The 17,701-nt window shown below is 49.0% G+C and overlaps 1 protein-coding gene across 2 annotated transcripts in view; it reads left to right on the forward strand.

Annotated features, from left to right (window-relative positions):
• The window catches only part of HIF1A (hypoxia inducible factor 1 subunit alpha), a 60,819-nt gene that overhangs the window by 31,274 nt on the left and 11,844 nt on the right, over nt 1–17,701 (forward strand). For both annotated transcript variants that reach the window (XM_056851508.1, XM_056851507.1), the window contains 7 exons: nt 53–165; nt 1,061–1,263; nt 3,487–3,593; nt 6,746–6,893; nt 8,006–8,226; nt 13,205–13,485; nt 15,838–15,960. In XM_056851508.1, the coding sequence (XP_056707486.1) occupies nt 53–165; nt 1,061–1,263; nt 3,487–3,593; nt 6,746–6,893; nt 8,006–8,226; nt 13,205–13,485; nt 15,838–15,960 (1,196 nt within the window). The remainder of the gene's footprint in view (nt 1–52; nt 166–1,060; nt 1,264–3,486; nt 3,594–6,745; nt 6,894–8,005; nt 8,227–13,204; nt 13,486–15,837; nt 15,961–17,701) is intronic.

Genomic DNA, 17,701 nt, shown 5'->3' on the forward strand with positions numbered 1-17,701 from the left:
CGCTGTTGTGCGACATGTTAAAGGAAACGACTGTTACTCTCGCTTGTCTCAGGCCCCGTGAAGAAGGGAAAGGAGCCAAACACAGAACGTAGCTTTTTCCTCCGAATGAAGTGTACGTTGACCAGCAGAGGACGAACAGTCAATATAAAATCTGCCACGTGGAAGGTAGGTCCGGCTTTTTACTCCGGTGAGTAGTAGCTTTGGGGTCCACACAAGCTGTGACTCAGTGGCAGAGCATCTGCTTGGCACCCGGGAGGCAGGGCCAGACACAAAATGATTGCCACAGCTTAACTTCAGCGACACAATGCAGATCCTTCTGCTGTGGTGGCAGCTGCTGCCAAAGCAACATTTTTTTACAAAATCTGCACAGCCAATCAGAAGCCTTGGCGGGCAAAAACCCTACCTGGCCCCACCCACTTCCTAAAAACATTTGGCAGGCACCAGAAAAGGTGTCAGTGTGCACTTTGGCACCTATAGGCACTACATCTGGGCATGGAGTAGGGGTCACTGGGGGTGCGCGGGGCGGGGAGGTAGTTGTGAATTTCCTGCACTGTTCAGGGGGTTGGACTAGATGACCCTGGTGGTCCCTTCCAACTCTTTGATTCTACATTGGGGTCCCCTGATGTAGATGTTTGCTTTTCTGCCTGTGCCATGAATTCCTTGGTTGCGATCCCTAGTCCAAAATTTCCTAAACTTCCCATTCTTGTGCCATAACGAACCCATAGCAGTGCACATCCTTATGTTTATCAGGGCTTTTCGGGGGGGGGGGGTAGAATGTTGCATGCCAAGTCCATGCGTATGTGGTCCCAAAATTAGTTTTCTCTGTAGCCACTGAGTGAGCCTGGAGTGGGCGGGCAGGAGCCTAGGCCTGGCACATGCGCAGCTGGGCCCTCATCCTTCCCAGAGTTCATGAGCTGCCACTTATGATGCTACCTATGGTACCCATGCCACAGGCTGGCCGACCCTGGTTTACATATGTGCACGTGCCTTCATTCTTACGTACAGCACATCTTCATCTCCGTCCATAACTATTGTTTTCCCCCCTCTCCCCTGCGCCCAGGTACTTCATTGCACGGGGCACATCCGTGTCTACGACAACGGCAGCAGTCAGACCGTCTGCGGGTACCAGAAGCCCCCCATGACGTGTCTGGTGTTGATCTGCGAACCCATCCCTCACCCGTCAAACATCGAAGTCCCCCTGGACAGCAAGACCTTTCTCAGCCGCCACAGCCTTGACATGAAGTTTTCGTACTGTGATGAAAGGTAAAAATTGAGCTGCTCTTTACCTTTTCCAAGGGGTTCCTTGGGATTGCCGGTCGTCGGACCTGTGTATTGCACCTGGCCTTTTCTTGCTCGGAGAAGGAGAAGTCCATCCTTGAATGGCTGGTGCGTTCTCCCTTTTGGAGAGGAGACAGTGTACAGCTTCCACCACTGGATGGCCCCCCGCTCCTCCCTCCTCTTTTGGCAGTTTTCTTCCTGCCTTAGTAAGGGAGTTTTGGCATCTTCCTTCCTTCCTTCCTTCCTTCCTTCCTTCCTTCCTTCCTTCCTTCCTTCCTTCCTTCCTTCCTTCCTTCCTTCCTTCCATCCATCCATCCATCCATCCATCCATCCATTCCTTGGCTTACATTGTGCTCCCATCCTCTATTTTTTCTTTCTTTCTCTCTTTTTTGCTTTTTTCCTTCCTTCCTTCCTTCCTTCCTTCCTTCCTTCCTTCCTTCCTTCCTTCCTTCCTTCCTTCCTTCCTTCCTTTCTTTCTTTCTTTCTTTCTTTCTTTCTTTCTTTCTTTCTTTCTTTCTTTCTTTCTTTCTTTCTTTCTCCCTTCCTTCCATTCCTTGGCTTACATTATGCTCCTGTCCTCTATTTTATCTTTCTTTCTTTCTCTCTTTTTTGCTTGCTTGCTTGCTTCCTTTCTCTCTTTATCTGTTCCTTCCTTCCATTCCTTGGCTTTCTTTCCTTGGCTTACATTGTGCTCCTGTCTTCTATTTTATCTTCACAGCAACCCTGTGAGGTAGGTTAGGCTGAGAGTGTGTGATTGGCCCAAGGTCACCTAGCAAGCTTTCATAGAAAAGTGGGGATTTGAACCTGGGTTTTCCAGATCCCAGTCCGGCACCTTAACCACTACACTGCGCTCTCGCTTTTTCTTTTAACCAGCTCCCAAGTGCTTCTGTTCATTAGCTGCTTAGCAATGTGAAATGCTTTCCACAGTAATAAAGTGACAGGAAATTCATTTTTAAAGACTGGCTTACCCATTGCGTGCGCTTGTAGCCATAATGAGGCAAATATTATTACATTGCATCAGGGATGTGTTTTGTACTGGGGCAGAAATAGATTGCAAGGGGGAACCAAGAAGACCCTGAGGCTTTTTGTCTGGAGAAGAAGCTTCAGTGACGCTCTGTTGTTGTTTCCCCCCCCCCCGGGCAACACTGCCATCAAGTGGTTGAAAGAATTAAGGCTTCTCGCTCAGCTTAGAAAAAAAACTCGTTTAAAGGCAAGATGTGTCCCGGCGTCTCTTATTCAAAGCATTTGCTTGCCACCTTTCCTTGCATTGGCAGCGGCTTCCTCTAAAAATCACATAACTACTAGCATACGGAAAAAACGCTGATTTAAAACCAGGTCATTGGCACAACAGCTTTTAAGCAGAGAATCATGGAGTTGGAAGGGGCCATACAGGCCATCTAGTCCAACCCCTTCGCTCAATGCAGGATCAGCCTAGTGCATCCCTGACGAGTGCTTGTCCAGTCTCTGCTTAAAGACTGCCAGAGAGGAGGAGCTCACCACCTCCCAACTCACTCAGCCTTTCCTCATAGGGCTTGGTCTCCAGGCCCCCGATCATCTTCATCGCTCCCCTCTGCACCCGCTCCATTCTGTCCACATCCTTTTTGAAGTGGGGCCTCCAGAACTGCACCCAATACTCCAGGTCCGGCCTGACCAATGCTGTGTACAGTGGGACTATGACATCTTGTGACTTGGATGTTATGATCTTTACTGTGCGACTGAAGCTAAGCTGTGGCAACCATCTCGTGGCTAGGCCCACCACACTGCATCCGAGAAGCCCTCAGGCTCAAAAAGGTTGGGAACCCCAGAATAGAACCTGGATTCATATCCCCACTTCCTTTGAAACATACTGAGTACCCTTGGACCACTCTTTCTCTGTCAGCCATTCCTATCTCTCTAGTCATGCTGCATACCTATTCTCTCCAGGATCAGAGGAGCATGCCTATTATATTAGGTGCTTTGAAACACAGGCAGGATGGTGCTGTTGCAGTCGTCTTGTTTGTGGCTTCCTAGAGGCACCTGGTTGGCCGCTGTGTGAACGGACTGCTGGACTTGATGGACCTTGGTCTGATCCAGCAGGGCCTTTCTTATGTTCTTATGGTTCCTGTCAGAATAAGATGGAGAAAGGTGGAGCCTTGGAGGTCAGGTGGGATAATGATAACACTAGAAAATGCTATAGATGAATAACCTCTCTTCTGCTTTTGCATCAAGAATTACAGAGCTGATGGGGTACAATCCTGACGAGCTCCTGGGCCACTCCGTATATGAATATTACCACGCCCTGGACTCTGACCATTTGACCAAAACGCATCACGACAGTAAGTCTGGAAAAAATGGGCCTTGTTGCGAGACACAGGCCGTTTATGCTTGGTAATTAGCAGTGCGTTCCAGGCTGAAGTGTCCCGCATATTTTTTTGATTTCTTCATACTGAACCGTCATTCCAGCCATCACTGCAAAGCCGGCACATACCTGCTTCGCATTCTTATGAGCCCCTTTAGTGCGACCTTTTGTATTTGCTCCACCCCCACATCAAAGCATTTACTGAAGGAACCACGAAAAATCGCTGCGGCTTAGCTATGCAAACGACCATTGCTAATGACTATGCAAACAAAGGCACAAAGGAGCAGGTGAGTGGGAGGAAGTGCAATTTGTTTGACTTTCTCTGCTTGCATCGGGACCGTGAATAGTCATTTTAAAGGGCGGATTTTAAAAAAGCAGCTTTGAGCGAGCATCAAAACCGACCCTGTATAAATGGCCGTAGAGTTGGAAGAGACCACCTAGTCCAACCCCCTGTGCGACGCAGGAAATTCACAACTACTTCCCCCCACACCCCCGGTGACCCCTACTTCATGCCCAGAAGATGGCAAAATACAAAACAAAAAAGCCTCCAGGATCCCTGGCCATTCTGGCATGGAGGAAAATCACTTCTTGATGCCAAAGTGGCGATTGGCATTTCCCTGGACATGTAAGAGAAGGCCACGAGAGCCAAACACTGGGAGTTACCGCACTTTGTATTCCCAGCGATGTATTAAGAGTTTGAAAATGTTATAAAAAACATCGCTTTAAAAGGGTTTTTGGATACCAGGGCTTATAAATGGTTGGAAGACGTCGTCACAGCTAAAGGGGCCCAACAAAGTGCAAACAGTATTTTTTATAACCTTTCCAAACTCTTAATACAACGGTGGGAATACATAGAAAGTGCGAACAGTATTTTTTATAACATTTTCAAACTCTTAATACATTGCTGGGAATACAAGTGCGGTAACCCCCACTGACACAACCCTTCCTGCCCTCCCTCTCACAATCTGCCTAAGTTCACAAAATCAATATATAAAGAGGGGAGTGGTACCTGAACATAAACCAATAGAAACCAATACAACTATATTGTATTTCTGTATAAAAGCTTATATGTGTAATGGAGTTAACCATTAATGAACGTGGTATTGGTTTAAGTTCACAGAATCAGCACCACTGACAGGTATTGTGTGTGTTGCACTAGTGCAGTGGTCGGCAAACTCATTAGTCAACAGAGCCAAATATCAACAGTACAACGATTGAGATTTCTTTTGAGAGCCAAATTTCTTAAACTTAAAACTATATAGGTAGGTACACTGTTTATTAACTTAATAAACTTTAATTAAAGTTTTAAGTCTGAATTAAACTATAGGTACACTGGGGGGGATGCTAGTGTTGCCAGGTCTCCAGCCACCACCTGGAGGTTGGCAACCCTAGTAAAGGTAGGAAGGAAGGAACTGGGAAAGGAAAGAGAATGAAGGAACTGGGGAAGGAAGGAAGAAAGGGGGAGGGGTGGAGAAAGGAAGGAAGGAACTGGGAAAGGAAAGAAGGAAGGAACTGGGGAAAAAAGGAACTGGGGAAGAATGGAAGGAAGGAAGAAAGTGGGGGAGGGACAGAAAGAAAGGAAGGAAGGAACTGGGGAAGAAAGGATGAAAGGGAGGATGAAAGAAAGAGTGGGGGAGGGACAGAGAGAAAGAAAGAGGAAAGGAACTGGGAAAGGAAAGAGAAGGAAGGAACTGGGGAAGAAAGGATGAAAGGGAGGAAGGATGGAAGGAAGGAAGAAAGAGAGAGAGAGAGAGAAAGAAAAAGAAAGAAAGAAAGAAAGAAAGAAAGAAAGAGTGGGGGAGGGACAGAAAGGAAGGAACGAAGGAACTGGGAAAGGAAAGAGAAGGAAAGAACTGGGAAAGAAAGGATGAAAGGAAGAAAAGCAGAGGGGGGAGAAAGGAGAGGGGGAGTGGGAGGACGGTGGGGGACAGCAGGCCTTTCTCTGGCGGACGCGTGGCTGTTGAGGGGCCGCCTGGTCCTCCGCGAGCGCCCTGAGGAGGAGGAGGAGGTGAGCGAAAACGGCCAGGGGAGAGGCACCTGAGGAGGAAAACGATGGCGGCGGTAGCCTGGAGCTGGACTTTTGGGAGCCGCCTGAGGAGGAAGGCAGTGAGGAGGAGCTGCTGCTAGAGCCTAGAGGAGGAGGCCCCGCCTCGTTGCTGCTGGCCTCCCCGCCGCCTGCCAGCTGTTGGAGGGACGAGAGGGGGGGAAGAGGAAGAAGCCAGCCGCGTGCGTGCAAGGCAGGAAGCCTTCAGCCCTGCTGACGCGCGCACGGTGGGGGGGGGAGGTGTTGTGTTGGCGCTCTTCCCTGCTGCCCCCCTCGAAGGCCCCTGCCAGTGGCCCAGGGGATGACAGGGGGGCGGTGAGGCCAGCGGCAACAAGGGCGGGCCTCCAGGCTCCAGCAGCAGCTCCTCCTCACTGCCTTCCTCCTCCTCGAGCCCCTCAGGCGGCTCCCAGGCCTTCGAGGGGGGCGGCAGGGAAGAGCGCCAACACAGCACCTTTCTCCCCTCCCACATGAGCACGCGCGGGGCCCAGCAGGGCTGAAAGCTTTGCGCCTCACACAGGCATGCCCGCGGCTGGCTTCTTCCTCTTCCCCCCTCCCTCGACGCCCAACAGCTGACAGGCGGCGAGAGGAGGTTTAAAGGGCGCCGCAGCGTTCCTGCACACTGCGGCTTCTGGAACAGTTTCGGGGAGAGCCGTGCTGGCCTGCATTTCAATGGATGGGCCCTGGAGCTCCCCCCGGCCATTCTCCATGGGGGGGGGGGGGAGAGAGCGCACGCTCTCGCTCTCTCTCAGGCGCACCGGCTCCGAACAGGAAACTCTCCTCCGCTCGCTCTCGCTCTCTACAGCGCAAAGGAAGTAAGCGCAGCCCGGCTGCCGACGCGAGCAGGCGGGAGAGCAGGGGCTCCAAACCAAGTGGCAGAGCCGCACTCAAGGGGCCAAAGAGCCGCATGTGGCTCGCGAGCCGCAGTTTGCCGACCACTGCGCTAGTGTGTTCCACGCTGCTTGCCACTATGTTCTTTTCCTGCCGGCTGCTAGCATCATGCATATAACTGCCCGTGTTTTCATTGTGAAATATTCTCCCGGCCTTGTCTGGCCTCATCAGTGACTCCGATCTGTTTCTGCTTCTAGTGTTCGCCAAAGGGCAGGTGACCACCGGGCAGTACAGGATGCTCGCTAAGCAAGGGGGCTATGTCTGGGTTGAGACGCAGGCAACGGTTATCTACAACACTAAGAATTCCCAGCCCCAGTGCATCGTGTGCGTGAACTACGTCTTGAGGTAAGCGTTGCCGTCATTCAGGAGGTTTTGCGTTTGCTCCGGTTCCAAAGATCTGGAAAGCTCTCTCAAAGTTTCAGATGGGTAACTGAGTTGGGAGAGCCAGCATGGTGTAGTGGTTAAGAGCGGCGGACTCTAATCTGGAGAACCAGGTTGTCTTCCCCACTCCTACACACGAAGCCAGCTGGGTGACCTTGGGTTAGTCACAGTTCTCTGAACTCTCTCAGCCCCATCTACCTCACAGGGTGACTGTTGTGGGGAGGGGAAGGTGATTGGAAGCCGGTCTGAGTCTCCCTTAAGTGATAGAGAAAGTTGGCATGTAAAAACCAACTCTTCTTCTTCTTCTAGGTTCTAGTCCAGAAGCACAAATACCAACAAGATTTCCAGGGTATTAGCTTTTCAAAGCTCTCTTTTTCAGATACGACAAAGAGCGCTTTGACTCTTGAAAGCTTATCCCCTGGAAATCTTGTCGATCTTTAAGGTGCTACTGGACTCAAATCTTGCTGTTTTACTGCAGATCAATGCAGCTACCGATGGAAAACTGTAACAGGTTCTGTTAGAATCATAGAGTCGGAAGGGGCCATACAGGCCATCTAGTCCAACCCCTTTGCTCAATGCAGGATCAGCCTAGAGCATCCCTGACGAGTGTTTGTCCAGCTGCTGCTTGAAGACTATCAGAGAGGAGGGGGAGCTCACCATCCCCCTAGGGAGTTGATTCCACTGCTGAACTACTCTCACTGTAAAAATTGTTTACCAAATGTCCAGCCGGTACCTTTCTGCCTGTAATTTATTCTCATTATTGTTCGTCCTATCCCCTGCTGCCAAGAGGAACAGCTCCCTGCCCTCCTCTAAGTGACAATCTCTCAAATACTTAAGGAGAGCAATCTTGTCCCCCCTCAACCTCCCTCGGGAGCTGATTCTACTGTTCACACAAAGAAGTGGTGTGAAGCTCAATGGGCTGAGTTTTCAATCCCAGTTTTTCTGACAGATGCTTTGGTGTTGTGGGAAATTTTTTTCCCAGAGATCAGAAAATTCTGAGACCAATTTCGTCTACCGAAATAGGCAATTCCGGCTCTCCAGCTGCTCCGCAACATTTCCTTTCTGTCTTCCTGCAGTGGCATCGTCCAGAAGGACCTGATCTTTTCGCTCCAGCAAACGGAGTGTATGTTGAAACCGGTGGATTCGTCGGAGATGAGAATGACCAAACCACTGGGCAAGGATACCCTGGAGGACAGCGACAGCCTCTTTGAAAAACTGAAGGAGGAGCCGGATGCGTTAATCTTCCTGGCTCCCGCCGCAGGGGACACTATTATATCGCTAGATTTCGGCACTGACGGTGGGTGTGCGTTTAGTTCAAGGAACTTGCTCATAAAGTCTGTTAAAGTCAAGTAACGTTATTTGGGCATTGCAGATAATGGGGTGGGGTGGGGGTGGGGGAAGGAAATTAATCCAATCTCTTCTATGGGGCAATATCCCAGCACTCACTCGGTGCAGGATATTCCATCTGTTTCAAGCAGCAGAGTTCAAAACAGCCGAAACTATAAATGTGGAGGAATATGAACAGCACACGTATTAAAATGGAAGAAAACTGTTTTTAATAAATGTTTATAAAGTCTTTTAAAATAAACAACATTTTCCTTTAGCGGTTTCTATAACATTTACCTCATCTTAACTGAAACATTGTTACATCGTGCGAGAGGCAGTTGGCAGCGTCAGTTGATTACAAGTAACTGTCACCAGAAGGGAGGGGCTGATTCTAAAGGAGCGCAGAACCCTCTGTCAGTCAAATTAGGCTCCAAGGTTTAATTCAAGGAACCTGCTAAAAAAACCTTTTAAAGTCAAGTAACGTTATTTGGGCCTTGACGCACCTGACAGTGGTGTTTTTATCATCATCATCATCTTTACTACAGGCAAAGGCCAGCGTAAAATATAAAATATACATCTTATGATAAAACTATGCAGTTCCTGCTTGCAGCATCTCATCTGTGCTGATTAACCTGAAGATTTACCCATAAGACCTTTATTCATCATTAATGTTTTCCATTTCCAGCAGACATAAGACCAAAATTTGGCTACCGAGTACGAAATAAAAGTCACCCTATCTTCCAGTAAATATTCCGCCAAAGAGGCCTCAGAGGTGTAAGCGTGTACAAACTGAGATAGCAGGGGAGTGATTAAACGATTTCTAGCATCATCGTAAGACTCGCAATGAAACAATATATGTACTAGCGCCGTGTTGGCGAACCTATGGCACGTTTGCCGCTGTTGACACGCGGAGCCCTCTGTGGGCACGCACAGGTCTGCCATGGAGTGGCTCGCTGCGGTTGTGTGAGAGGGCCGGGCGCACGGCAGCAACGTCCGCCCCCTCCCGAGCCTCCCGTCTTGCACTTCAGGGGCTCCAAAAGCCCGGTTGGCATCTGGGCCCCTCCCTCTCGCTCAGCTGTTTGTCGGCTCCTGCTTGCCTCTCTGGCCGCCTCGCCCTCCGCCCATGCGCCCTCCGCTGCAGCCGCCGCGTCCTTCGCGCCCGGGTTGACCCGGTTCTCCTTTCTTTCCCTCCTCCCCCCCAACCTCCCATTCATTCTTTCTTTCTTCCTCCCTCCCCACGTTTCTGTCCCTGCGCCATTCCCGGCGGCTGCCCGCGCCCCTCCCCCGCCCGCCAAGATTTCCTTCCCGATCTCCTCCCCCATCTCCTTGCCTGATTCTCGCCCCCCCCATGCATGCATGCACACTCACGTTCAGCCCACAGCCTGCGTTTCTCTGTCTCTCTCTTCCCCCCTCCACCCTTTGCATCCCCCGCCTCCATTCCAGGATTCAGGCACTCGACCCCCTGCCCCTCCCCTCCCCCCACTGCCTTTCTCTGTCTCGCTGCTCCCCTCCCTCTCTGCTCCTCCGGGCCCCTCCGCCATCCATTTTCCTCCTCACCCCTTCCCTCTTCTCCACCCCCCTCCATCTGCCTGCCTCCGCGCTCCCCCCCCCCACATCTGGGTCTCCCAAGATGCGCTCTCATCCAAGCATGCTCCTGGCTCGCCTGGCCTCCCCTGTTCCCTTCCCCCTGGTATACTCCTCCCCCCTTTTCCTTTCTCCCCATCAGCTTCCAGATGCCCATGGGCACTTTCTAGCTGCCCTTCCCCCTGCCCAGTTTCTCCCTCCTGCCTTCCCCCTTTCTCTATAGCAGCTTGGGCAGTTTCCTACTTGGTGTTGAGAGCCGATGCCTCTGGGGCAGCAGGAAGGGAGAGAGGGGAAACAGGCAAAGGCCTGGCCTAGAGGTGCTGAGGCAATGCTTGGGGGGCACGGGGTGAAGCTGGGGAGTTTGGGAGCTCTTTCTCAAAGAAGAGAGGGGCTGGGGCTTTGGGGCTTCTCTTCTGAAGCTGACATGGGGGTGGTGACCCTTGGCGGGCAAGGAGCAAATCCCTTTTGCTGGGAAGATTTGGTGTTTGGGGGATGACCTCTGGTCTGAGCAGAGAAGGGAAAGGGTGCATTCACCCTAGATTGGTTTCAGAAAGGGAAATGCACTTGGGGGGCTCTGGGAGGGGCCATGGCTCAGTGGTAGAGCCTCTGCTTGGCATGCAGAAGGTCCCAGGTTGAATCCCTGGCATCTCCAGTTAAAGGGACTGGGCAAGGAGGCGATGTGAAAGACCTCAGCCTGAGACCCTGGAGAGCCGCTGCCGGTCTGAGTAGACAATACTGACTTTGATGGACCAAGGGTCTGGTTCAGTATCAGGCAGCTTCATGTGTTCCCGGCCGTGATGCTGGGTCCTCCTGGGCTGCTGTGGTCGGCGGGGCATTCGGCTTCGTCCCTTTGGCCGGTGACTGCCAGGGTTCCTGCCCTTCACACTGCTAGCCCTTCAGTGTTGTGTAGGAGGGTCTGTCCAGGGCTGCCAACTTCCAGGTGAGGCCTGGAGATGTCCTGGAAATACAACAGATCTCTTCATGTATACCCTGCCGTTCTCTACTGTGGGGATCAAAGCAGCTTGCGTCATTCTTCTGGCCTCCTTTTTATCCTCACATCAACCCTGTTATCTCATTGCCCAGTGGTTGCTGCCAGGCCTGGCCCCAATGAGTCCTACCTCAAAGGTCAAAACAGCACTGCACTGCAGCAGCCGTCTGCATATCATGCCTCCTAATATAGCACCAATTCCTACAGAAAGTCAAATGTCAGGCTGAGAAAGTAAGAATGCCGAATAAGCAAGTATATTTTTCAAAATGAAAGATTCCTACGGTTCTTGTAGGTTATCCGGGCTGTGTAACCGTGGTCTTGGTATTTTCTTTCCTGACGTTTCACCAGAAGCTGTGGCAGGCATCTTCAGAGGAGTAACACTGAAGGACAGTGTCTCTCAGTGCCAAGTGTGTAGGAAAAGTAATATATACTCAGAAAGGGGTTGGGTTGAGCTGAATCATTGTCCTGCAAAAAGTATCAAAGGTAATGTGCTAATCATTGTCCTGTAAGTATCAAGATAATGTGCTAATGAGGATGTGGTATGTTAATATGGAACCATTGTATCCTGAAGTTATCTGTTAATGTGTGAAATCCAAAGCTAATCCGCATGGCTATTGTTGACTGTAGTCTTTGTTAGTCTGGAGGTTTTCAGGACAGGAAACCAAGCCTTATTCATTCTTAAACTCTCTTCTTTTCTGTTAAAGTTTATGAATGTTTATGAATTTCAATGGCTTCTCTGTGCAATCTGACAAAATAGTTGGTAGAATTGTCCAGTCTTTCAGTGTCTTGGAATAAGACCCTGTGTCCTGTTTGTGTCAGTCCATGTTCAGCCACTGCTGATTTCTCAGGTTGGCCAAGTCTGCAGCATCTTTCATGTTCTTTTATCCTTGTTTGTATGCTGCGTTTTGTGGTCCCTATGTAAACTTGTCCACAGCTGCAAGGTATACGATATACTCCTGCAGAGGTGAGGGGGTCTCTTTTGTCTTTTGCTGATCGTAGCATCTGTTGTATTTTCTTGGTGGGTAACAAACAAGGATAAAAGAACATGAAAGATGCTGCAGACTTGGCCAACCTGAGAAATCAGCAGTGGCTGAACATGGACTGACACAAACAGGACACAGGGTCTTATTCCAAGACACTGAAAGACTGGACAATTCTACCAACTATTTTGTCAGATTGCACAGAGAAGCCATTGAAATTCATAAACATTCATAAACTTTAACAGAAAAGAAGAGAGTTTAAGAATGAATAAGGCTTGGCTTCCTGTCCTGAAAACGTCCAGACTAACAAAGACTACAGTCAACAATAGCCATGCAGATTAGCTTTGGATTTCACACATGAACAGATCACTTCAGGATACTATGGTTCCATATTAACATACCACACCCTCATTAGCACATTATCTTGATACTTACAGGACAATGAGTAGCACATTACCTTTGATACCTTTTGCAGGACAATGATTCAGCTCAACCCAACCCCTTTCTGAGTATATATTACTCTTCCTACACACTTGACACTGAGAGACACTGTCCTTCAGTGTTACTCCTCTAAAGATGCCTGCCACAGCTGCTGGCGAAACGTCAGGAAAGAAAATACCAAGACCACGGTTACACAGCCCGGATAACCTACAAGAACCAATGAACTCTGACCGTGAAAGCCTTCGTCAAAGATTCCTGTATTTATTGAATTGCTGCATGTCAAAATTCATGCTGCTAGTTTAGAAACACTCAAGCGAGTCTCTGCAGAGATAGAGTACAGTCCTAAGGCTAAAGGGGAATTCTGCACGGGGGGGGGGGGAAGATAAGACACACAACAGCAAAAATCACATTAATTATTTAAAAGCATGCCAAATGCAAACTTTTACCTTTCAATAAAAAGTTGTTTGTATCATTGAAAGCTCTGTTATTGTGTTTGTCTTTTAAGGCAAAAGATGTTAATGTATGAGTTGTTTTTTCTAAACTAAAACCTCAGTATTCAGGTTAAATTGCTGTGTTGGCACTTTGCGCTAAATAAGTGGGTTTTGGGATGCAGTTTGGGCACACGGTCTCTAAAAGGTTCGCCATCACTGTACTAGCGTCTCCACCACCTCCTTAGAGCAAGAACATTTGTGCGCCTCTCTCGGGCAATGAAGAAACCTTCCCGAAAGTACAGCTGATCGAAGGGCATCAAATCAGGCTCTAGAAAAGGCCCATCTTAATGTAGGGGAAGTAATTGAAGTTAGGAAAGGAGCTGAATAACTGCCTATCTATGACCTAAGGTTTTTAAAAGAATTAGAGAGAAGAGCATTGTGGTGTTTTTATTTCTTGAAGGAGGGCCTCGACACCCGGTGCGACGCTTCTTAACGCGGCCGATGGTTTTCTTTTGATTTCTGTAGATTCTGACGAGCAACAGCTCGATGACGTTCCTTTGTATAACGATGTCATGCTCCCCTCGTCCAGTGAGAAATTGCAGAGCATACATTTGGCAATGTCCCCGCTGCACGCTTCAGAAGACACAAAGCCGCTGCGGAGCAACGCAGATCCAGCGCTCAACAGGGAAGTGGCGTCCAAGCTGGAGCCCAGCGCGGAGCCGCTCGAACTGGCTTTCTCGATCCGCCAGACGCAAGAGCAGCCGGCCACCCCTTCCGACGGGAGCACCAGCCAAAGCTCACCCGAGGTTAGTTGCCTGGGAATCGGCGCCAGATCTTTCGCTCACCACTGGAACCAGTTGTTTGCCCTGTGAATAAAAGATTTTTATTTTTCAGTGTTAAATCTTTACCAGCTTTGTATCCTGCCATTGTTCCCAAGAGCATCACGGGGGGGGGGAGAGGGGAGGGTCCCACTTACCCCCACAACAGCCTTGTGGAGTAGGTTAGACTGTGATGCAAGTCACAGGCCGAAGGTCGCACCTTATGTTAAGCAGGGCTTCAGAAAAGTCTCTCTGTTCCTGGCGCAGTGGTGCGGCCATGCCACACTGCCTCTGAGTCAAAAGTCAGCTGGGTTTTTCTCTTTCCAATCACTTAGCTTTTTCTTAAAGGGTATAGTACAAAATACAATTACAACATAAGATCTTAAATGAGGACTGGTCATTAGTGTTTAAGGATGTAAATCATAACTGTTCACCTCACTTCTTCCAGAAACCCTTCAACAGAACTTTCTCCTTGCCAGACTATTTCCACTGGTTAGAAATTCGTAAGCTCAGATGAGCTTTCTTATTGGTGAGATGTAATGCCCTAGACTCAGCTGAGACACAAGGACGGTACAATAAAATTGCTGCAGAAGGACAAAAATGCCCATTTGGTCTGGATCAAATAGACTCGCTAGCCTACATTGTTTTAGCATGTCCACAATATGAGATTGCACAAATAAATATATCACTTCTGGGATAAAACAGCTAAAGATACTTTCTGATAAGCGGATACTGCATTATCTGCTGTCAAATAGATCGGTCAATTGCGTGAGAGATGTGGCAACTTTTCTCTTTATAGTGTCAAGGAAAAATTAAACTTCATTTCCCCTTTTTAAAGTGTGAAGTGGTTGATGGATTGCCAGTGGCTGTTAAATCTAGGGAAAGGAAGTTATTTGGGGTCATCATAACAGCCAAAGGCTGATACCAGAGTGGCAGAAAATAACATATTTTGTTGCCTTACTGAATTTTGCCAACTGCATACCCTGCTGTACCAATATAGCAAGCTAGGTTGGAGGTACTGCTAGATACTTCCAGGGTCCTCTGTAAAAGCAAGATTCGAATCCAGTAGCACCTAAAAGAGCAATGGGATTTGGCCTTCAAGGTGCTGCTGGACTCAAATTTACTCCTCTACTGCAGACCAACACAGCTGTGTGTGCCGTCAAGTCACAGCTGACTTATGGTGACCCCGTAGGGTTTTCAAGGCAAGAGACATGGGCTGAGAGTTCTGAGAGAACTGTAACTGGCCCAAGGTCACCCCACAGGCTTCATGTGGAGGAGCGGGAAATCGAACCCGGTTCTCCAGATTAGAGTCCACCACTCTTAACCACTACACCATGCTGGCTCTCCCAACACACCTGAAACTTTAAGAGATTTGCAGCATGATTGGGTGTGATGGTGGCTTGTATCATAGAGCTTCCCGCATCAAAGTTTGAAGCCTTTGTCCAGCCCAAGGAACCTTCTTTCAAGGGGAAGAGGCCCTTCTGCCTGAAGCAGAGAGACTTCCCATTGGCAGAAGGCTCCCGAAGCTGATCGAATGCTTCATAGAATCATAGTGTTGGAATGAATCACCAGGGTCATCGAGTCCAACTACCTGCACAATGCAGGAAACTCACAACTACCTCCCACACCCCCAGCGACCTCCTACTCCATGCCCAGAAGATGGTTAAGGTGCCTCACTCTCATGATCTGCCCAAGGTCATAGAATCAGCATTGCTGACAGATGGCCATCTAGCCTCTTCCTAAAAAAAAACCCCAGCGAAGGAGAGCTTACCACCTCCCGAGGAAGCCTGTTCCACCGAGGGACTGCTCTAACTGTAAGAAAATTCTTCTTAATGTCTAGGCGGAAACTCTTTGGATTTAATTTCAACCCGTTGGTTCTGGTCCGACCTTCTGGGGCAACAGAAAACAACTCGGCACCCTCCTCTATATGACAGCCTTTCAAGTACTTGAAGATAGTTATCATATTACCTCTCAGCCTTCTCTTCTCCAGGCTAAACATAATTAGCTCCTTCAGCCTTTCCTCATAGGACTTGGTCTCACCATCTTTGTTGCACTCCTCTGTTCCAGCTTGTCTATATCGTTCTTAAATTGCGGTGCCCAAACCTTTATAATTTGCCAAGAGGAATAGTAGGATACAAATAGGTATTTCCTCCCAAAGTGGAGTCAAATTAAATTACTTAAATTACTTCTCCTTGGCCTCATCCCCATGGTAGGAAGCTCTGAAATCTGTGAATTTTGGGAAGGGGGAGGAATTCACGGCTGGCGAAATTCACCTTCCTTATTTTGGGTGAGGGCGCTTTCACATGGTACTGACGAGAGATGTCGTGATTTCCTTGACAGCCCAGCAGCCCCGACAACTACTGCTTCAGCGTGGACAACGAAATGGCCAGCGAGTTCAAGCTGGAGCTGGTGGAGAAGCTCTTTGCCATCGACCCGGACTCGAAGAACCCTTTCTCCATGCAGGTGGGCGCGGGAGCAAATGTGGTTGATTGTGGGGAGGGGCCGTGGCTCAGTGGTAGAGCATCTGCTTGTCATACAGAAGGTTCCAGGTTCAATCCCCGCCATCTCCAGTTAAAGAGACTAGGCAAGTAGGTGATGGGAAAGACCCCTGCCTGAGACCCTGGAGAGCCACTGCCGGTCTGAGTAAACAATACTGACTTTGATGGACTGAGGGTCTGATTCCTGTGTTCATGTGCTGTTGCAGGCGGTTTATGATTTACCCCGTGTACTTCCTGTTGCTGTGAAGTCGGGTGTTTGGGGTCAAAACTCTTTTTATACCAAGCTAGAACATGCTTTCAGTTCTGCGTAAGTCTCAGTGGGGCGAGGGTGGCAAATGCCATGGCTGTGCTGTGGGAATGCAGATGACACGCTCCCAGTGCTCATGTTGAATCTTAGAATCATAAGAGCTGAAAGGGGCCATAAAGGCCATCTAGTCCAACCCCCTGCTCAATGCAGAATCAGCCTAGAACATCCCTGACAAATGCTTGTCCAGCCTCTACTTAAAGACTGCTGGTGAGGGGGAGCTCACCACCTCCCTAGAAAGCTGATTCCACTGTCAAACAACTCTTACTGTAAAAATATTTTTGTAATATCCAGCCAATACCTTTCTGCCCACAATTTAAACTCATTATTGCGAGTCCTATCCTCTGCTGCCAACAGAAACAGCTCCCTGCCCTCCTCTAAGTGACAGCCCTTCAAATACTTAAAGAGAGCAATCATGTCCCCCCCTCAACCTCCTCTTCTCCAGACTGAACATTCCCAATTCCCTCAGCCTTTCCTCTTAGGACTTGGTGTCTAGAATGCCCTACTTCTCCTTTAAATTAATCCCGTAGTTTTTTTAAAAAAAAAATAGTGGTGCAGGAGTGACTAAATTTAACCCCTTGCCTTAGAATCATATAGTTGGAAGGGGTTAACCAGGGTTATCTAGTCCAACCCCCTGCACAATGCAGGAAATTCACAACTACCTCCCCCCTACACCCCCAGTGACCCTTACTCTATGCCCAGAAGATGGCCAAGATGCCCTCCCTCTCATGAACTGCCTTCATGGAGCCCTCAGTGTGGCTAGCGACATGTTACGCAAAATGTCACTAAAGACATTTTTTGACATTTGCGTATGTTGCTCTGGTAAGTAGCAGCCCAGATCTTCAAGCCCTGGACAGCTCCTGCTGCTCTCCTTCTCCACTCCCTTCAGTGGGGCTTCCTTATATTAGTTGCCTTATAACTGCAAACTTTATAAGAACAGCTGTGGCTTAGTGGTAGAGCCTCTGCTTTGCATGCAGAAGGTCCCAGGTTCAATTCCCAGCATCTCCAGTTAAAAGGACCAGGCAGTAGGTGATGGGAAAAACCTCTGCCTGAGACCCTTGAGAGCTGCTGCCAGTCAGAATAGACAGTACTGACCTTGATGGATCGATGGTCTGATTCAGTATAAGGCAGTTTCAAAAGTGTTCAACAACCATCAGTGCCCTATGAGGAGCGGTGAAAACGTTTAGGGCTCTTTAGCTTGGAAAGAAGGCGGTTAAGGGGAGATATTATAGAAGTCTATAAAATTATGCATGGTATGGAGAGAGCAGACAGGGAGAAGCTTTTCTCCCTCTCTCATAATACTAGAACACAGGATCATCTGCTGAAATGGTGAGAGATTCAAAACAGATAAAAGGAAGTATTTCTTCACACAATGCATAGTTAAATTGTGGAACTCCCTGCC

The sequence above is a fragment of the Euleptes europaea genome, chromosome 6 (assembly GCF_029931775.1).
Source record: "Euleptes europaea isolate rEulEur1 chromosome 6, rEulEur1.hap1, whole genome shotgun sequence".
In the NCBI taxonomy this organism is placed as follows: Eukaryota; Metazoa; Chordata; class Lepidosauria; order Squamata; family Sphaerodactylidae; genus Euleptes; species Euleptes europaea.